Source organism: Hemiscyllium ocellatum, chromosome 8 (assembly GCF_020745735.1).
Source record: "Hemiscyllium ocellatum isolate sHemOce1 chromosome 8, sHemOce1.pat.X.cur, whole genome shotgun sequence".
Classification (NCBI taxonomy): domain Eukaryota; kingdom Metazoa; phylum Chordata; class Chondrichthyes; order Orectolobiformes; family Hemiscylliidae; genus Hemiscyllium; species Hemiscyllium ocellatum.
The window spans coordinates 41,026,772-41,049,020 of record NC_083408.1 but is presented as its reverse complement, the minus strand read 5'-3'; the positions used below and the strand labels follow the sequence as shown (position 1 = coordinate 41,049,020).

General features: G+C 43.5%; 1 protein-coding gene across 6 annotated transcripts in view; it reads left to right on the top strand.

Annotated features, from left to right (window-relative positions):
• Positions 1–22,249, top strand: part of actn1 (actinin, alpha 1) — a 219,544-nt gene that overhangs the window by 13,198 nt on the left and 184,097 nt on the right. Inside the window, exon 1 of one of the 6 annotated variants that reach the window (XM_060828844.1) lies at positions 2,910–3,033. The exons of the other annotated variants lie outside the window; for them this stretch is intronic. Within the exon in view, the coding sequence (XP_060684827.1) occupies positions 3,007–3,033 (27 nt within the window). The 5' untranslated portion in view covers positions 2,910–3,006. Of the gene's footprint in view, positions 1–2,909; positions 3,034–22,249 lie in introns of those variants that run through there. 6 annotated transcript variants of the gene reach the window in all.

Genomic DNA, 22,249 nt, shown 5'->3' with positions numbered 1-22,249 from the left:
GTCCTCCTCGTTTGAGGAAAGCATCGTTTTTGCCTTTGCCCTCATCACTCATTCCATCCTCTTTCTCAGTCACTGTCTTGGACTGACCAAAATTGTTCACCACCTTCACATCCTGCACAATTGAGCTGAGTTTGCAAATCCTTTTATTCTCCTCTTGGAGCAGAGTGTCAACATCCTCCTCCACTTTCTGCCTGTTTGTTTTGAAACCCTCATTTGCTTCAATCATCTACAAACTCCGTTTTATGTGTCTCCAATGCACTTATTATTTAAATTTCAGCTCATGTACTGCGCTGCTGTAAAATCTCCATTTGTACAGTCGTCGCGATTTCCCATTCTCCATTGCGTCCCAGAATGTGACAAAGTGGGCGGCACGGTGGCACAGTGGTTAGCGCTGCTGCCTAACAGCACCTGAGACCCAGGTTCAATTCCTGACTCAGGCGACTGACTGTGTAGAGTTTGCACGTTCTCCCCATGTCTGCATGGGTTGTTGGGCCGAAGGGCCTGTTTCCACACTGTAAGTAATCTAATCTAATCTAATAGCACTGAAAATGTGTTGCTGGAAAAGCGCGGCAGGTCAGGCAGCATCCAAGGAGAAGGAGAATCGACGTTTCGGGCATGAGCCCTTCTTTAGGAATCATTCCTGAAGAAGGGCTCATGCCCGAAACGCCGATTCTCCTGCTCTTTGGATGCTGCCTGACCTGCTGCGCTTTTCCAGCAACACATTTTCAGCTCTGATCTCCAGCATCTGTAGTCCTCACTTTCCTGTGACAATAGCACGTCCACCCCCTTTCCTTTACTGGCCCTATCCTAAAGTCATTGCTCTAGAATTCCCTCAGTAAACCTCTCTCTAACTTCTGCTCTTCCTTTCAGTCTCTCAATAAAATAAACCTAATTTTTTCTCAATGTTTTGATCACCTTTCCTTTCCTCTTCTCTCTGTGGCTTAGCAATTACCCTTGTGAAGTATAACAGCACGTTGATGACAAAGCTGCTATATAAATGTTGACCTTGAATGATTGAACTATTGTACTGTTTGCTTGTTTATCCTGCACGTGTTTGTCTAACTCCCAGAATGCCGACACCAATAAGGTATGTTGACCAGATTGAGTCCGAATTATAACTCCGTACTAGAGTCTCTCTCAACAAGAATAAGAGAGTAAAGTAATTGGTCAGAAAGTAGAAGGAACAATATTTAATTTAACATGTTAGGAACTGTATTTCTTAATTTATTACATTTAATTCTCAGCAGACCGATGACTCTGAGGTTGGCATTTTTAATCTCTCCCTTGCTCCGGGAAGATGGTGCCCAGCAGGTTCACTGAAGGTCCGACTGCTTCAGTTCAAGTGTGCATCCACCTGAAATGTTAACTTGGGTTTCTCTCCCTGCTGATTCTGTCTTGCCTGTACTTTCTGTTTTATCAACTGCACGCAACTATCTCCCCCTCAACCCTCCCCATTCAAACCTTACCTTTATGAAGCCCTTGAGTGCAAATAGTTGCAATGTGCTCTCTTTTCCCACCCAGGCCATTCCTGAGCTCTGCCACGTGTGCTGTCCATATAGCCACGGAACTATCAGGGCAACGTATCTTCCCTGAAGGCCATGTTTGAAACATGGAGAGGTTTGAATGGAGTGTATGTTAATGTTCCCCTCATTATCTAGCTGTTGTTTGGCTGGTTCCATTGTTATGGTCTCCAACAGGAAACCTTCATTGTGTCTAAATTTACTGTGAATTGCCAGCATTTCTTCAGTTGATCTCATTTCTTCAGTTTACTGTCTTGTATTCATTAGTTGAACAATCAACATTCTGGCCTTACTGTTGACTAGAAATCAAACTGGAACTGTCACACAAATACTTGGGTTACGTGAGCAGGCTAGGAGTTATAGGGTGAGAGATTCCTCATCTGCAAGGCACAGATCAGGAGTGTGGTAGAATATGCTCCACTTGCCTTGATGATTGTGGTTGCAACAACATTTTTGAGAAGCTCCCCATCATCCTGCACTAAGCAGCTTGTTTAGGTGGTGTCCTGCAATGTCCATTCCCTCTACCAGTGGGAGCAATGTGTCCTGAGTAAACTGCAATAACTTGCCAATGCTTCCGCTAAAGCACCCTCCAACCCAGGAATCTCTTAACACCTCAAAGGACAAGGACTGTAGATGCATGGGGATGCCATGACTTGCAAGTTCCCCTCCAAGCCACTCACCATTCTAACTTTGAATTATGTTACTGTTCCTTCCCTTGAGCCACATCAAATGCAGGAACTTTTCCACGTGGCACTGTGTGTGTGGGGGGCGGGGCGGGGGTGGGGGGGTACCCTTACACCTGGGGGGCGCTGTGTGGGGGGGGGCCCCTTACACCTGGGGGGCGCTGTGTGGGGGGGGGGGCCCTTACACCTGGGGTGGCGCTGTGTGTGTTGTGGAGGGGCCCTTACACCTGGGGTGGCGCTGTGTGGGGGGGGGGGGGGGCCTTACACACAAGTGGTCCAAGAAAACAGCTCACCACCTACACCTGGAAAATAGGGCCGATCTGGTTAGCGACTCCTTTGTCCAGTGAGAGAACATTTTTAATTTTTAGAAAAATCTAAAACTTTGTTACAGTCTTCACCTGGCCATGTGATGACTGTCAGTGGTGGGGTGTGGGGCGGTAAAATGGATTTCACTTTAGTGGCAAGTGGCTTGTCAGTTGTAGAATTATAAATTGTCCATGTGCAGGCTGTGGAGTTTGAAGCCAATATTTATCAGGATTGTAGCACCATAGGCCCGGGTAATCTGTAACAGTAGATGGACAAGCAGCTTCCCACTATCAACACCGCCTGTTCAACCATAGCTCAATGTATGGGTGCCCGCCCTATAGTCCTAAGGCAAGATAAGGGCTTGGTACCATTTTGACTTAATTTGCAAGGTTTCCAACTGCCACTCTGGGAGCAGAACGGCAGTCAGTTTGACGCTTCTGAATCCTGAACCAAATAAAACCGGTCCCGTTTCATCTGGATCGAACCAAAGAAAGCAAATGTTGGAAGCACGGACAGGGCACAAAGTAAGATAACAAGTTATTTTCATGTTGTCAGAGGCAGCAGTTGCTGTACACAGTTTAACCGAACAGGGAAGTAATGGCTATAGCTGAGGTGGGTGCCAGTTATTTATTCTGTGTGCCAAGGGTCAGCTGACCCCAGGAGGCCTTGAAAGAAGTACCATATGATTTCTTGTATGATTTAGAAGCGAACATATTTTAAGTTCTGGGTGTGTGGGAAATGCTGCACAAGGTTTTTAAATTCCCCATGTGCATGTTATGAAAGCTTTAAGTCTTCATAATGGCATATTTTCTCAATATAGATAATGCCAGGGCTCTGTTTCTGCTTGTGACAGCAATAAAGCTCGATCAATGTTGAACTTTGAGTTATATCTTTTGGTTCTCAAAGTGCAGTGTGGATCATGTGCTGGTCACCTTCTGACCCCTTTATGCATTTGTGACTCAGTACGTATTATTTTGTTGACTATCAGGGTTTTCATTAGTCATTTAAAAAGAAACCCTTGCTGGAACTGTATTACAATATTGAGTTTTCTAACAGCCATTCTGTTTTTCATGCCTGTTCTGGCTGTTTGTAGGAGTTAGCCAATTGTACCGTTTTGGGCATACAGCATTGCAAATTTATTTTTTCAAGATCCAGTTTCCTTTTGAAAGTTGTGTCTGAATCTGCTTCCGCTAACCTGCCAGGCAGTGCATTCCAGGTTATCTGCAGTTCGTTGGGTGAAAACAAAATGGCAACTTAAATTAAACTTGACTGTGGTGAAGGAAGACTTTCCATTTCCTGTCCGTCGCAATCTGCCACTTTATTTTTCAAATTTGTGTCAACTTTGTAGATGGTTGCAGCCTATGTATTTACGGGGATGCCAGTCTTTTTGCACAACTTAACACACTCCTCGACATGTGAAATTGCTGTCATGTACTTGGTGGGAGACAAACATACTGTTTGCAGGGCATGCGAAAGCTAGATCTGAAAATTGCAGAGCTGTTTGATTCCTGGGTTGAATTATCTATTCCAGTGTTAGATACATTGTCCATAACTTTAACCCTAGTTGGTCAGCAGAAGGTTGGAGAATAAAATATCAAGACACAGCTACCTGATCCCATGCCCACCTGTTTAAAAATGAGATGCGACTCCCACAGAAAGTACTGGCAAGGTCCTCATTAACTTTCAAAAGCTTCCGTGTGGTGATTTGGTTGATAACGTTTTGTGAATTTTTAAGACATTTTGCACCTATAGGAGAGCATTCCATTCTCTGGTCATTGGAGGAGCAGAGTTAGGCCATTCGGTCCATCGAGTCTGCTCTGCTGTTTGATATGATTGATATGTTTCTCAATCCCATTCTCCTGCCTTCTCCTCGTAATCCTTTGTCTCCATATTAATCAAAACCTATTTACCTCCATCTTAAAGACCTTTGGAAATATCAAGAGACCACAGTAAATATAAAAGCGTTATTTTTACCTGAGGCCTAACTGTTCTGATTGACAGGGTCTCCCTGCCGTCCAACCCGCTAGGTTCTGCTCACATTTCTGTTCCCCCTTTCCACCTTCTCCTTCACATATTGGGGTTGGCAGTTTCTCTTTGATTTTTTTTCTCTCCACATGAACCCCCTCATCTAACCTATTGCCCTGCTTCCTTGCCTATCACACGTTTTTTTTTGTTTTAAAAAGTATTTCTCGAATTCAGTCAGCCAATGGTTTTACAAAATAACTTGACTTTTTCTCCTTTATCAGTTTGTGGCAGAGAATTTTACGTTCTAACCACCCTTTCCAAAGACCTGAGCCACTTATAAATGTTGAACGTTGAACATTGATCAGTACAAGCACAGGAACAGGCCCTTCGGCCCACCATGTCTATGCCGACCATGATGCCATTCTAAAAGAATCCCCATCTGCCTCTTCATAGCCTGTACCCCTGTATTCCCTTCTGTTCATGTCTGCCTAAATGCCTCTTAAATATTGTTGTTGTATCTGCTTCTGCCTCCTCCTCTGCAACCTGTCACACTGTTTATTTTTTAAAAAAAACTTGCCCCCACATCTCCTTTAAACTTTCCCCCTCTTCGTATAAGTCTATATCCCTTGGTATTTGACACCATGCAATGCCCGCAAAAAAGGCATCGGCCAGAATGGGACAAAATATTTGACGCACGTAGGTAATAACAAACTAATCATCGCAGAATTGTCTTGGTTATCTCAAAAAGGTGATGGATCAAAGGACGGTCTCTGTTTCCAATGCACACTGCCACGTTTTTTTGTCAGACACTCACTCATCAAGATGCATCATGCTATGAGATTCCTCCCCAATCCCATGCCTTATCGATAGAGTGAAATAGAATTAACTTTATTTCATGTACTCAAATGTGTACAGTGAAAGGTTTACAACTCACTACTTACGGCAACCTCTTAGGTACAAAAGTACCTAGGTACAGATTCTTTACAAACTTGTGTGGGGGTGAGTGGGGGAGGTGGGGGTAGGCATCAGAAAAATAAAGAAATAACAAGTGCAGCATCATAGATTGTGGGAATACATGAGGGAAGTAAAGGAAATAAAAAGTCCAGAATAACACTGCTTCTAGCCCAGAATATACCAGCACCTAGCATCCAGTCTGCACTGGGCCTTGAATCCAGACTGTGTCGGGCTCCACTTCGAGGCCAGGAGACCGCTCTGGAAGTATCCCGTGGCCGGAAGCTGGGGCCATATTGGGCCAAGTGACTGCCACACCAGGCTGAGACACCTCATGGCGATGACACAGGAAGAGGAAGCTGATCTGGGTCTCCCTAATTCATGGGGTGACTTGCTCCATGTATTCAATGATCCATGGGGTCATCTGTCAGCCTGTTTAGTCTCACAAAGACACAACTCTGTGTAGGCATCATCCTTGAATCGAGGGTCAGCTGCCATTGACTTGTGACATTGAAAACCTTCTGCATCACCAGTATTTCAGGAAAGATGGTTAGCCAATTTTTTTTAAACCTGCAGGAATACAAGGATTATTTACCATGACCTTGGCTGAACAAACCCCTTTGGGATTTAAAAGAAATGCAGGGTGCAGGTAACCACAATAGAAAGAGAAATACTGGAAATACTTGGAGGGTCAGGCAGCATCTGTGGAGAAGAGCAGAGTTACTGCCTAAAGCCTTGGCATCGTGGAAAGCAAAACAGAGCGGTGTGACCTGTTATGTATTTTCAGTATTGCTTGTTTTTGTTGTACACAAGAATCATTTGACCTGTTCATGAAGTACAGAAAAATGCTTACCTCCTTGTGCGTAACCCTTGTTTCCCTTAGTTTGTTGCTTTCTCTGTTTCTCACCAGCATTTCACTGTTAAAACTTGAGTGATTTCGGTGCGTACAAGGTAATGGAATGTTGTATTGCATACACTGTAGTGAAACTAATGAAGGATCGGGATGGCTCTTACCTTAGAGCCTGTTCTCGGGGTGCTATGAGGGTCTATTGAGCCAATTTAGTAATTAGTTATGCCATTGGTAAACTTCATTGCACTGATATGATGGTCTTCACACATTTAACATGAGGCGTTCTGCCTACTAATCACACAGGGAATCTAACAAATTCAGGGCAATTATTATAGCCCTTCAATGATTCTTGAGTCCCAAAGCTGACTTGCTGCAGTTTGAAATGAGCTGTAATATTCTTTCCTTGTGAATGAAGGAATGCCTTGAGTTGGCGATTTCTTTTTACAGAAGTTACCTAGACTGAGAATGTACAGATCGTTTTAGGATGTGGCCCATCTCTTTGAATGGATACCAGATGAAAGCCATATGTGTGTTTATGAAAGCAACTTTACTAACAGAAGGCTTTTATTAATCATTGTACAAATGGTTGGCTTTCATTTTTTTCTTTAACCCATTCATCTTTGGGCTTTGAACAATAATATTTACTTGTATTGGAAGCACGTGTATGGTTCATGTTTAGGAGTTGTCTGAATGCCTGGGTGCAATATTTTTGGTTCAGTGAGGTGCATGTCTTTATTGTTAGTGATTAATTGATTTTCAAACTGAAGGTTCAGCTCATTTCTATCATTTTGAAAATTCATGCAGCGCTACTACATAATACACATTGAGAAGGCAAACCTAGTCTAAGTTTATTGCGATGAGAGAGAGAGAGTGAATGGTAGTAATGGGGCACTAGCATGGTTTAGCTATGAAGGGGAGTAAACAATGATTTCTGTCTCCAGTATAATCCATTGGGCTCTCTTTTTTACGTAATCAGGTTGCTTTCACTGCTGAGCACAACCACAGTGATCACCTCAACTCTCTTGCAATTTAGTGGCTGGAGCAGGTATTGAGATTTAAACGCAGCCTAAAACTATAAGAATCATTCGGTAGCAGTACAGACATTACTCCTGGTTGCAAATAACCCTATTCAGTTTGGTGTTTTAAATAGCTTGGTTGTGACTTAAATACAGTTCCTCTGCAGCAAGCGAACTATTTTAAAACTCAAAAGTTGTTATGATCCTCGCAACACCGGGATTGCAATGGGCAGGAGCTTTGCACAAAGTTAAATCTTCAAATGCAGTGTTGCAAGTCAAAGATTTCAGATGTTGTCATCTTCTGTGTCCCTCCTGTAATGAGGTACAAATCTTACAGACATGATCTCTGTCCAGAAGCAACCCTCCTCTCAGCAACAGCCTTCAGAATCTGACTTGTCTGCTCTGATTTCAAATCTTTCCAAATGTTGATTGCTTGAGTGAAGAATATTGACAATTTCACTTAAATCAGCCTCAAAGAGATATACTAGATACAGCAGAGCTCCACAGCAGCAGCCAAAGGCTTTCCACAATGTTGTCCTTTCACTCTTTTTAGCACACAGTTAACAAAATATAATGGTCATGTAATAATATGTGCTGTACGTTATTTTATTTGGTACTTTAATGATCAGCTTACAATAAGTAGCACTCCCATTTTTGAAAAACAAAATCCTAGTGTTGTGTATTTTTTTTTCCTGAGCATCCTCCAACTGGTGCACTGTCTCCCAGTTGTGTTAAGGAGCTCCTGTGTATATACTTATTTTTTTCCCCAGCACCCATGCTGTGTGTGTGCGCAGGTGTAGGACACAGTGAAAGACAACAGATGTACACATCTTCATTCACTTTCCACCCCCAGGAAGAAAGGAAACACTAAAGTGGCCAGTGACGAGCAGTGTCCTTCATATCAAAGGACAATGCTGTGGGATTAAACAGTGAAGTGGAGGGCCAGGATTAAATCAAAATAAAGTTGGAGGGGGAAATAATACACTCCACCCCACTCCATGTGGTGCCCACCTCTCCCTGAACAGCTTGAGGTGTTAGTAGACACTGTGTGCTCCTTCTCCAAAGACATCCAGGCTCAGACATAGCAACGGAAGAGGGGCAGGTAATCGGCCATAACGACCCCCTCCATGGCCCACTGCCTGGACCTGTTAATGGCCAGCTTGGCCAGGCCCAGGAGCAGATGCACGAGGAGGTCCTCTGACCTACCCTCCCCACTCTCCACACCTCTGCCCAAAGATCAGGAGCGTGGGACTGAAGTGCAGCCAAAAGCAGAGGAGAAGGTTCTCTAGAAAACTAAAAAGGGAGTGCAAACGCCCACACCCCATATGTACGTGATCCATGGACTCCACAGCACGACAGAACAAGCAGTTTGGCTGGGAGAACATTGTGGATATATTTAAATTCAAATTGACAGTGACTTGATGCCAGTTAGTGGGGGTGGGATGCAGTTTTGCAATCATGGTCCTAACCACCTGAACAAATGTTAATTTGTGACATTGTCCTTTGAAATGGCCCGAAATTGTGTAAGTTTACTTTCCCACCTGGGCAATGAGTGGAAGGCTGAGTGGCCATCTCTCTCACTTCAGGCTAGATTGCTTTGGGACTTGGAGCAGCTTTGTAAGTTGGTTTTTTTCCCACTTGAAAGAAAGACAGCACAGAGTTCTGAAGAGTTGATTGCTGAAAAGGAGCTGTGACTCCCGTAACTACTTGAATGTTCAGTGTGCTCATGTGATGAGGCATGTGTACGTAGTGAACTGCTGCATTTCTAGCCTTCCCTTGCACCTTGCATATTTACGTCCAATCCCATTAGATGTAAGCCAGGAGTGAGAAATCCAAGGTGTTCCAAAAGCTGCTTGACCCAGCAATATCACCTGTCTCCCACTAACTTCACAGGCAGCACTTAGTTTTTGTTCAACTGTATAGATGCTCTCTTGCTTGAAAATGTTGCAGTTTTAGTTTGAAAAGTGTTTTGAACTTTGTGTTCAAAACAAGACGTGAATTTTATGTCTAATAATTTGTGATGGGTTTTGAAACGTTCAGAACCAATAACTTTTCATCTGTACACCAGTAAAGCAGGTGAGTAAAGCAAAGCCAGCAGCAGTGAGGTGAATGACCTGTACATCTGTTTGTAGTGCTGTTGGGTAGGGGATGCTGGTCTTTCAGGATATGAGGCAAGTTCCTTACAGTTTAAGGGAAGAGTTTAAATTGCAGCTGGGAGGAGAGGGGATGAAGGAGGAGAGGAGGTAGTTTATTGTTACATCTGAAAGTTGGCACCTCTGATTGAACACAGTAATGTGCACAATGCCAGTGTGATGTTATTGAGCAGAGCATAGAGAATTTACTCATGAACACTTGCTTGATCGTGTAATGGGGCACATCTACAAACATGGCATCTAGTAGACAAGCAGTAAGCTCTAATTGGCTTATCCTGAGTAATGCATTGAAGCTTGGTAATTTTAATTTTTTTTTTCAGAGGATAAGTGCTAAGTGGTATTTGCAGCAAGTTGTTGGTTTGTGGGGCCTCACTATTTCGACTGTTCAGGTTCAAGAAACCTGTCTCCCTTGTGAAGCGGACAGATCTCCCAAGACTCTGCAGAATTAACAGCTGAGGCTTCGGGTTGGATATTGCAGCCACACATTGGATGGAATCCTCCTCAAACCACGCATGCACACAGATTCCCTCCCTCATGTGGAAAGTGCATGAAGACCAGAAACCCACCTGCCATTTTGAACGATGACAATGAGCACTTTAATCAGCCATCTAGTAGAGGCCATGAACTAAAATGTTACACTGCCCACCCCATTCCTTTACTCTCTTCTGGTTTTTCCTTCCCAGGTGCAGAGTGGGTTCTGCCAGGGCTGAGGAGGTCAGGTTGGCTTACAGACCCTCATATGGAACTGCCTGCATTGTGGACAAAGGTGGCAGCCTCTGATTTTTCCTAGGTCTTTACATAGAGTCGCTAGAGTGTGGAAACAGGCCATTTGGCCCAGCAAGTACACACCAAAACTCCAAAGAGCATCCCACCCTACCCTATAACCCTGATTTCCCATGGCTAACACACCTAACCTACATCCCTGAACACTGAGTAATTTAGCGTGACCAATCCACCTAACCTGCACGTCTTTGGACTGTGGGAGGTAGCCCATGCAGACACCGGGAGAATGTGCAAACTGCACACAGACAGAGGCCCAAGGCTGGAATCGAACCCGGGTCCCTAGTGCTGTGAGGCAGCAGTGCTAACCACTGAGCCGCCATGCAGCTTCACAGTTTTTAGGCTGGCCTTGCACATAAGGAGAGAGAAGGCAGTTTTTAAGTGGACTGCCCATGACCAGTTACTAGTTCATGGTCTAATACCTAGTCTGCTGGATGTCCGGTGTTTGCTTTCTGGTGCTCAGCCTCCCCTTCCCCAGTCTTCCAGCCAGTCAGTTATTAATCAGCTAGCCAATGCTGGATTCGCCTTGCTGAAATTGGGGGAATGGAAGGATTCTGACCAGACGGCATGCACTTCCAGTCCTGCCTGCCTGCCTCCCTCACTCTGCTGAAGAGTGAGCAGAGACCCTGTGTCTCACTCTGGTCAAGTGTCAAATTTAATGTTGCAATCTACTAGGTGCTGCATTTGTGCACTCGAGGCCTGAACGATCATGGGACGGTAATTAGGGCAATTGGAATGACAAGTCAAGTATTGTGAAATAAGGAAGAGGATGGGGTAAGAAATGGCTTTGAAATTGAGGGGAATACCGATTTTTTTTTCCCCAGATCATGGAATACCTATAGTGTGGAAAGAAGCCATTCAGCCTATCAAATCTTCATCAACCTTCTGAAGAGCATCCCACCTAGACACACCCCCACCCACACCCTATCCCTGTAACCCTGCATTTCTCATGGCTAATCCACCTAAAGTGCACATTATGGGCAATTTAACATGGACAATCCACCTAACCTATACATCTTTGGACTGTGGGAGGAAACCGGAGCACCCAGAGGAAACCCATGCAGACCCGGGGAGAACGTGCAAACTCCCCACAGTCGCCTGAGGATGGAATCGAGCCTGGGTCCCTGACTCTGTGAGGCAGCAGAGCTAACCACTGAACCACCAATATCACCCCATCAGTGGGATTGATTCAACTGGGAGGGATGAAGGAGAAAGCTTGTTGTTCAAATGCAAAATGTCAACCGCAGAGGTTTGGGTGTTGGAGTTGATAGAAACCTACTCGCATTTTGATAGGTTTGTTTTGAGTTCAGTGTACATTCATGTTGGCTGTTTCCTTTCAACAGTAGACTTTTGACTGTTGCATCTTGTGCTCCTAACCACATGTCATCGCTTCAACAGTCAGGAAACAAAACCACAGGGGGAGAGCATGTAGAGTTTGAACTTGTGACTTGTGATTGTCAGCGATGCAGGTACGAGTTATCTAATGGGAAATAAGCTGTTGTCTGGAGAACCACACATGCTGTGGTTTAAACGGCCCTGCTTCTTCCACCAGAACAGTATCTTTATGCAGTACTGAGCTTTGACGTTTCCTGCTGGTATTCTCACCAAGTCACTAATTCTCACTCCGTAAAGACCTTTTATGTTAGTTTTATTATTTCCGTCACAATCAAAATCAAAACGCATTTTTATTTGCAACAACAACAACTGGCATTTATATGGTATCTTCAATGCAACAAAATATCTAAGGCAGTTCATGGGAACATTATAAACTAAAACATTGCATGTAAGGAGATAGCGGGTAAACTGACCAAAAGCTCAGTCAGGCAAGTCAAAGCATTTCTTAAAGGAGAAAGGTGAGGCAGTGAGGTGTAGGGAGGAAATTCCAGAGGTCAGGGCTTAGGCATCTGAAGGTATGGTCACTAATGCAAGGACACTTCAAACTGGGGGCACATAAGGGCAAGAATTGAAGGAGTATAGGAACCTCGGGAGACTTGGTGGAAGGAGATTACAGAAGGGAGGAGCAAGGGGCGATTGAGATTGGGATTTGCTGTGAGGTAAGACCTGTGCAGCAGGGTTTGGATGGCCTTGTGACCTCTACCACTTAAAAGGTGCATGGCATTCCCACCGTCTACAAGTTCCCTTTCAAGCCACACACCATCTTGACTTAGAACCACATTATCACTCCTTTACTGTGATTGGGTCAAAATCTGGAACTTCCTTCTGAACAGCATTGAGTCTACACACACATTCTCAAGGACTGTAGCAGGTCAAGAAGGCAGCTTGGCCAGACAGATTCATGAAAGAAGGATGTGACTGGGGCTGCTGATCAATTTATTCCCTCTTACTTAGAAAGCAGATTGCGATCTCCTCACACATTTTAATTGAAGGGGACCTGGTAGAGCACCTTTTTAAGAAGAGGTGTTACAGCAAAGAGCCCAGGGGTAATACTTGTGTTCCTGGGCAAGCCTGGAAAGAATGAGCAGCTTTCAATGATGTAGTAGCCCATTCCAAAGGTAGAAGTCTCTGAAACTTGCAAAGGTTTAGAAAAGATTTATAAGGATGTTGCTAGGGTTGGAGGATTTGAGCTATAGGGAGAGGCTGAACAGGCTGGGGCTGTTTTCCCTAAAGCGTCAGTGGCTAAGTGGTGACCTTCATAGTTTTATAAACCTCTGAGGGCCATGGATAGGGTGAATAGACAAGGTCTTTTCCCTGCGGTGGTGGGAGTCCTGAACTCGAGGGCATAGGTTTAGGGTGAGAGGGAAAAGATATAAAAGAGACCTAGGGACAACTTTTTCATGCAGAGGATGGTGCGTGTACAGAACAAGCTGCCCAGAAGAAGTGGTGTAGGCAGGTAAAATGTAGTTTCAAATAAATCCATTGGATAAAATCTGGTGTCATTTGACTTTTGACTTTGCCCACCCCAGTTCAACACTGGCTCCTGCACAACATTTAAAAGGCATCTGGATGGCTATGTGAATAGGAAGGGGATTAGAGGAATTTTGGCCAAGTGCTAGTAAATGGCACTAGATTAATCTAGGATATCTTGTCAGCATAGGCAAGTTGGGCGCAAGGGTCTGTTTCAGTGCTGTCCATCTCTGACTCGAAAAGAAGACTGAATGTTTTGAGGCAAGGAGTCCAGTCCTTACTGGACAAGTGAGCACACTGACTTTGCATGCAATATTTGTAATTGGATCTGCATATCAAGACGTTGCTTCATGTCACATGAGCTGACTCTCAACTTGGATGATGAGGAATCGGCCTCTTGACTGAAGCCTCGATTGTGGCTGTGAGAGGAGAATCGAAGGTGAAATGACACACTCATGTTTCTGATGAGAGGGGAAAGTTATAGAAGAGACCGAAGGGGCAACTTTTTCACAGAGGGTGGTACGTATATGGAATGAGCTGCCAAGGGAAGTGGTGGAGGCTGGTACAATTACCCATCCAAATGCCTTTTAAATGTTGCATGTGAATGGAAAGGGTTTGGAGGGATATGGGCCGGGTATTGGCAGGTGGACTAGATTGGGTCATGACCAGGGCCTCCAAGCCCTCCGTTTTTCCCCTCCCGACATCCCCAACAGTACCCTTCCACCGACACTCTCATTCGTTTTTCCGAACTGGTCCTCACCCTTAACAATTTCTCCTTTTGAATCCTCTCACTTCCTCCAGACCAAAGGGGTAGCCATGGTCACACGTTTGGGTCCCAGCTATGCCTGTCTCTTTGTTGGCTACGTAGAACAGTCGATCTTCCGTAATTACACCGGCACCACTCCCCACCTCTTCCTCCGCTACATTGATGACTGCATTGGGATCACCTCGTGCTCCCACGAGGAGGTTGAGCAATTCATCAACTTCACCAACACATTCCACCCTGACCTTAAATTTACCTGGACCATCTCTGACACCTCCCTCCCCTTCCTGGACCTCTCCATCTCCATTAATGATGACCGACTTGACACTGACATTTTTTACAAACCCACCGACTCCCACAGCTACCTGGATTACACCTCTTCCCACCCTATCTCTTGCAAAAATGCCATCCCGTATTCCCAATTCCTCTGCCTCTGCCGTATCTGCTCCCAGGAGGACCAGTTCCACCATAGAACACACCAGATGGCCTCCTTCTTTAGAGACTGCAATTTCCCTTCCCACGTGGTTAAAGATGCTCTCCAATGCATCTCATCCATATCCCCCACCTCCGCCCTCAGACCCCACCCCTCCAACCGTAACAAGGACAGAACGCCCCTGGTGCTCACCTTCCACCCTACAAACCTTCGCATAAACCAAATCATCCGCCGACATTTCCGCCACCTCCAAAAAGACCCCATCACCAGGGATATATTTCCCTCCCCACCCCTTTCCGCCTTCCACAAAGACCGTTCCCTCCGTGACTACCTGGTCAGGTCCACGCCCCCCTACGACCCACCCTCCCATCCTGGCACTTTCCCCTGTCACCGCAGGAACTGTAAAACCTGTGCCCACACCTCCTCCCTCACCTCTATCCAAGGCCCTAAAGGAGCCACATCCATCAAAGTTTTACCTGCGCATCCACTAATATCATTTATTGTATCCGTTGCTCCCGATGCGGTCTCCTCTACATTGGGGGACTGGGCGCCTCCTAGCAGAGCGCTTTAGGGAACATCTCTGAGACACCCGCACCAATCAACCACACCGCCCTGTGGCTCAACATTTCAACTCCCCCTCCCACTCTGCCGAGGACATGGAGGTCCTGGGCCTCCTTCACCATCGCTCCCTCACCACCAGATGCCTGGAGGAAGAACGCCTCATCTTCCGCCTCGGAACACTTCAACCCCAGGGCATCAATGTGGACTTCAACAGCTTCCTCACTTCCCCTTCCCCCACTTCACCCTAGTTTCAAACTTCCAGCTCAGCACTGTCCCCATGACCTGTCCGACCTGCCTATCTCCTTTTCCACTTATCCACTCCACCCTCTCCTCCCTGACCTATCACCTTCATCTCCTCCTCCACTCACCCAATTGTACTCTATGCTACTCTCTCCCCACCCCACCCTCCCCTAGCTTATCTCTCCACGCTTCAGGCTCACTGCTTTTATTCCTGGTGAAGGGAATATGCCTGAAACGTAAATTTTGCTGCTCGTTGAATGCTGCCTGAACTGGTTTCCAGCATCTGCAGTCATTGTTTTTACCTGGGTTGGGATATTTGGTCTGCATTTTTTTGGGTTGGACCAAAGGGTCTGTTTCCATGCTGTGCATTTCTATGACTATATGTTCTCAATTCGAGCCAGTTTAACTCTAAGATAGTGACTGAATTTTGCTGCAAATGCTGATGGATCTGTTATACATTAACCAAGTTCCCATGTAATTATTTTCAGATGCCTAGTATTTGTAGACTTTTTCCTTTGTAAATAGAGTATAATCATTTTGGATAGGGTAAACTGCTTAATAACCACTTTGTTATTAGAAATGCCAAGTAAAATGCCCATTTTATACCGGTTCTCTGGTGATTATTTTGTTCCCGTAGACTGCACTGTAACAGCAAAATATTTCCAGATGGCTTCAGGTCAGGATGAAATTTGTTTGTATTGCAAACCAGTAAAAACAGTTTAAAAATGAATCTTCTTTTTTGTATTGCGCTTGTTGAGACAACCTATGCATTGAAGACTTCAGTGGCTGAATGAAGCTTGACAGTTGAGTGCTCCTCAATAGAAAGTGTGTAAAAAGACACCTTAATAAGATGATAAGCGAAACATGCTGTCCATTCTCATTTTTGAAATGGAGAAGATGCTTTCAGTTTTCTGTCGTTCATTGTTGTCCTGAAAAGATAGTTATACCTTTTTGTATTTCTCCTGCTTATGTTGAACAGCCAATATGGTGACGGGAGGAGGGGAGAGAAGAAAGAGTTTGCAAAATTGTACTGCAAATGGATTGGATACTACTGTCTAGGATCATCATCCACCTGGGTTAAGATAGAGTGATTTGCTTGTGGCCAGACTAATTTTAACTTTGCAGAATGAAGGGAAATGAAATCCACAAACCTCAACAATAGATGATGCATCATATATCAACATGGGTTTCATGACTGCACACCAGTTTGGATCAAGAGATATTGTCTGACTGAAGGAAAACCAAGCTGAGTTTAAAGATGGTGACATAAATCTTTAAAGATTATAATTTAAAAATGTGAAAGATTAAAGGAGTTTAATTCAGTTTGAAGCCATCAGAGTTCCTGAAACAGAGGGTGGAGGCTTTTGCCATTTTAATGACTGTTGAAAAACCTAGCTTGGTTTGATGCTGGTACCATACAAATAGTGGATGAGAGAGGGTAGCTAAGTTACTTGATTTTTTTGATAGAACATATTTGAAGTCAAAAGCAAGATGTTGTCACAGCCTGTTTTAGAATCTGTTGAACGTGCTTATTCCACCGGTAGCTTACAAATACCTGGGTTCAGTCACTTTTAATAATTATGGGGGTCGGTTAGCTCAGTTGGCTAGATAGCTGGTTTGCGATGTGGGGTGATGCCAACAGCAGGGGTTTGATTCCCACACCAGCTGAGGTTACCACGAAGGCAGCTCCATCTCAACACTCCCTTTGCCTCCGGCATGGTAACCCTCTGGTTAAATCATCTCTTCTCTAATGAGATAGCAGCCATCCTTTTTTTTATTTATTCCTTGTTTTATCTATTTCCTAGAATAAGTTTATAGCTATTTTCCTGCAGCTTGGTTGATTTTATTCCTTTGCAGTCCTTTGAGCTGATAACTGGCTGTTTGCAAGTTTGTCGTAATTTTAAGGAGAGAAAGCTGAAGACAAATGAGTTTAAAATGGTTGTCTGGTTTTAAAACCTGGAATGTTTTGTTTAGATATATTGCAATGTTAGTTATTTTGAAAATAAAAGTTGCATTGCCACTTCAAGGTGTGCAGTGAATGAAAAGGCTGAAGCAACTATGACAGCCTCAACCCCCAGAAATTAAAGACCTGTTTCCTGCCAGCAAAACCCTATGGTATTTTAGTACTTGGTCACAAAGCTTACGTTGTATGTAGCTTTGGCTTAATTTTCAACAAATCTCAAAAAGTATTGTTACAATAACACCCCAAGAAATGGGAGTAGCTAGAAAAGCTCAGCAGGTCTGGTCATGGGAGAAGGTGCCTCAAGACCTAAAATTGTTTGACTCGATATTGACACCACAACCTGCGTTTTGAGTCCAGTTTCAGGACTTCCTTTTCCGCTTGAGAACTCTATAACCATTGGGAAGATGTCAGGTCTGGGCTGTTGCCAGCAGGAGAGACAGGCCATTGTTGTCGTAGCTGGGGAACTAGAAGTTGCCAAAACCTGGACAGTGAGGAGAAAGAGGTGGCAAAGGGTGTTTCTAGAGAATGTGTCTGCTAGTTGTTGAAAACCTGGTTGATGCGTGGCAAAACATGAATATCCAGCTAACTGGGAGCCAGGAAAATTTGAAGTCAGTTACTTATTGCAAATGAATGTAATTGATGTGAGAGAATTTAATGCCATTGCGTTGAACAACTGTATTAATTCTTAAATGTAAATCTGAGATGGAGAGTGGAGTTACACTAAGAAGAACAGTAACTGCCTGGTTAGAATGATTCAGCTTTATGCACGTATGATGCAAATGCATTATCTATGATCTAGTCAGTCTGTGTTTAGATGGATGGTTTTTTGTATGCAAAAGTGTGGATTTGGATGGGGTGGGGTGGGTGGAAAACTTTTGGTGCTAACTTATAGCTGTTGTCTTTGCCAGTATAAATACTATAGTTTCTTGACAATGAACTTTCTTTGAACGTTGCAGACTTAAGATTAGTGAATGGCTGATAATTATTGAGGATATTGATGAATTCTTCTAATTTTCATCTTGTGTACATTCAAATACCTCATGTCATCACAAGTACAGAAGGTATTGTTCTGATGTTACTGCAACATCTGCATAAAGGGATTAGTGAGAATGGAAAATATAGCAATATTAATATCAAAAAGCCGCTCCAAAGATTAAAAGCAGCCTCAAGAAACCTTCAAGGGAATTCCATGAAGGAAACTAAACCTTGGCGGAAAGAGGAACAGAGTCACATGACATGGTGATGACCCCTGAATTGGTGATAGATGTTGAGGAAGAACTGGGTGGGACAAGGAGAAAGAAAAGTTTTGAGGAGGGAAAACCGAAAAGATTGGATGACAGTGGAGCTAAACTAACAGGACAGAAAGGAATAAAAAGAAATTGTGGGGCAAGAAAAGAAACAAAATGCACTGTTCTCAAAAAGCAGCAGAAAAGCTAAACTTGCAAAGAAAAGGAAACAAATGAATTTCAGTTTGAAATTCCAGAACTCGATGTTGAATCCCGAAGGTTGTAACCTACCTAATTGTAAGACAAGGTGCTGTTCCTCAAGTTTATGGTCAGTCTCGATGGAACAGTGCCAGCAGCCAGCAGCAGAGCTGTCAGTGAGAGCAAGGTGGATGTTTCAAGTTCACAGGCACGTCTGTGGACTGAAGAGTTCCTTTGCAATATGGTCACCTACAATGTGTTTGGTCTCCCCCCAGTGTAGAGAAGAGCACGTTGAGAGCAGCAAAGGAAGTAGGTAATTTTGATGCAAATACAAAGAAATCACTGCTTCACTTGGAAGGGGACCTTCAGCAATGAGGACGTAAAGACATCTACTGCATTTGAATGGAAAGCTAATGTGGGTGGAGGATGAAGTGTTATGGGAGTTGGTGACTGAAGAGTGGTCTAGGGTATCATGGAGAGCATAGTCCCTCCCTGAAAAAGCAGAGGATGAAGGGTGCCTCTAGACATTATCTTTTGTTTCTTCTCTTATCCCACCTCCATTTCATTTAGCTCAGAATACATTTCGGTCATTCAGTCTCTCTCCTGTCTTACTGTGGCTCAGAGCCTCCTTTTGTCCTGATTCCTTTCATCCTCTGAGTAAAATCTGTTACATTGCAAAACTACTATTCCCAGTTTTGCTGAGTGGTCATCAACTTCAAACACGGACTTAGCTGCTGCAGAGAGGAAGGACCAGATGTGAGTTTGCCACAGATTTCCAGCACCAGCAGTGTGTAGTTTTTTGACTGAAGCATATTGGTTGAGGTTATAATTTTAAAACAGGCTGTGAGTGATGCATCACCTGACTGACGACTGACTTGCTGTAACTTGTTCAATGAGTACCCACACAAAGTTGACATTAAGAAGTTGAGTTGCATGCTGGTAGTTTCTGAGCATAAACAGCAAATGAAGCAACTGGCAAGCTGTATACTGGAAATAGTCTTGTCTTATGTGGGCGAACTGTTAATTGCTCATGAGTTATGCTGCCTTGTGATCTTTTGTCAAATTCTCTTGGTGTTTGGTATTTGCCAGTTTTTTTCTACAGTAAAGCATCCGTTAACTTGCCAACATAAATTTTTGTTAGAAGGTTTTTCTAGGCTTCAGCTCTCCGGAAACATTTTTAGCTTGGCCTATGAGCTTGATGTTACAGATGAGATTTCTGGTAGTTTTGTGCACAACAAGTTCGCACAAACAATCTTGAAATGACCAGATGATCTTTTTGCGATATTGATTGACTAATAAACCTAGCCAGTATGCCATGGGTAACTCCCTTACTCTACTTCAAGATATTGCCATCGGATCTTTTATGTCCACTTTCCACGCCAGGCAAGCATTAGTTTCACCTGAAAGATGGCACCTCTGACAGTGCAGCACTCCTCTTTACTGCATGGAATGTCGATTGATATTGTTCATGCTCAGGTCTCTAGAGTTTAGTCTCATCTTCTAGTTAGGAGGTGGATGTGCTACCAACTGAGCCAAGTCTGATAAAGTTGTATGAAAATAAGATCAGAATCTGTGAATTCGAGGGGTGCACCTTGCTATAATTATCTCCTTGTCTCCCATCCCTCTTCACTTAAAGGCTATATTTGTTATTGACTTCCTCTGTGCAACACTATGATAAATTGACAAGCAATATCAATTTGTATCTTTCAAAACCGCAGTTTTGCTTTATTTGGTATTCATCTGAACTTAGTCTTGGATTTTCAGTACATAAAGAAGTTGACAACAAGTGAGCTTATAAAGTGTCGTGACCACCATTACATCTTTGTTCAGTTGAATTATATTAATATATTGAACCCTATTTTGTATCATTTGAAAATGTTTTTAAAAACTCTGAAACGTGAGACATGAGTGCAGAATGTTTGGAAAAGGAAGCATTTGCTAATGCCCAGAGTTAAATAGAAAGAATGTCCAATTGCCTCTGAAGGCAGAGTTAGAAAACATCTATGATTGCTTTGTATTAGCTGCTTGGATTGAATCAAAATACAAGAGCAACAATTTGTGATGAATGCAGTGATTAGACAGTAGCCAAACAGAAATAATTTGTATGATTTGCAGGCAGGTTTCCAGCACTCCAAATACAAATGTGGTCAGCCTGTTCTGTCCCACTCTACAGCTGTGGGAAGCCGATGATTCTTATATCGCATAAGATTGTCAATTCTGGTAAAGGTGTATAATGCTGTGAGCTGTGCATGCATTACCGTTGATGATGGATAGACTGCAAACTCTTTTTGTGGGCTAAGTTTCGGGGGACAAAAAGTTCCATTGGGAGGCAAAAGCAGTTTCTTGGAGAAAATGCTCGCTTAGTTTTTCTTCACTTTTCCCCACTTCCCATCAGCGAACAATCTTGAGCGTGTATAGAAATTTATGGTCCGCCTGTTTTGCCCATTCCAGCAGCTGTTGAAGATCCCAAGGCACTTAAGAATTGCCCATTGGCATGGACAATGTAACTGTCAACGAGACACACCCAAAAATAAAAAGCAGATTATCGGACCATGTGGCTATTGGCTGTGGAGCATTGCCTGTCCTGAACTGTTTCAACACTCCAAAACTAATTATTCATAAGAATTGCTTGAGATACTGATAAGATATAGTTAACAGTTTTATTTTATCTGTTTTATTAATAATTCAGTTGTCTTCCTTGCTGTGGAAGAGTTTGTGTTAAGGGGAAAGATCTGACAAGCAGTATATTGCAAAAATGCTACTAAGTTTTTTTTTCTGTTTTAAAGAGCTTACAAAGGATTTTTACAGCCTCTAATTCTCTGGTGTATGTTCTTTGGAATTCAGACAGCCAAGTGTTTAAGCTGCTTGTTTAGAGGAGAATTCAACATTTTTTTCTCTCTTAAACTGTACTGGGGCTTATCAATTACATACTGCTGGTGTTGGATGTTATTAGTCGTATGTGGAAGGGCTTACTGATGTTTTGAAGTAATATTTATAAAATGTCAGGTCCTTTTTGTTTCCATTGCTGCATACAAATTGCACAATTAGTTAAGTCTGTATATTAAGAGATAACTGAGGTAACATGTATATGAATATACAAATAAGGAGCAGGAGTAGGCTGTTTGGTTCCTGAAATGTGATCCACCATTTGATAAGATTGTAGCTCATCTGATTGTGACTTCCAATCCATGTTCCTGCTGACTATATTCCTTCCCCTCCACCCCCGACCCCCCCTCCCCCACAACTCCCGCCCAATCTTAGATTCATTCCCTTGTTAGTGAAGAAACTATTTCTGCCTTTAAAAATATTCCATGCCTTTACCACCACGGTGCTTTGGGGAAGAGAGTTTGAAAGAATCCCAATCTTTTGAGAGACAAAACTTCTTCTCCTTGTCTGTTTCTTAAATGAAAGACCACTTTTGTTTCCTTTTAGAAGGTTGAAGGTTTCCCTCTATAGCTTTCCCTATGTCAGGGAATTGCTTTACTTCCAAATACAAGCATTCTGCACAGTTTTCAAGTTTGTTCCATGAATAATTCCGTTGCATTCTGACTTTGTGAGGCTTTTGGGAAATCACACTGGTGAACGGCAGGAGTCACCCAGTGAGTAAATGGAAACCTGCTTTATATATGGAAAAATGCTATCTATACATGCTTTGGGGGGTGAAGATAGAGGCAGAAACGATTTAGAAGGAAAATCCCAGGACTACTGGCAAATGTGACCTATGGGTCTGTCTGATAAATATGCTAGTCATAGTGAAGCATATTTCCACTGGTTTT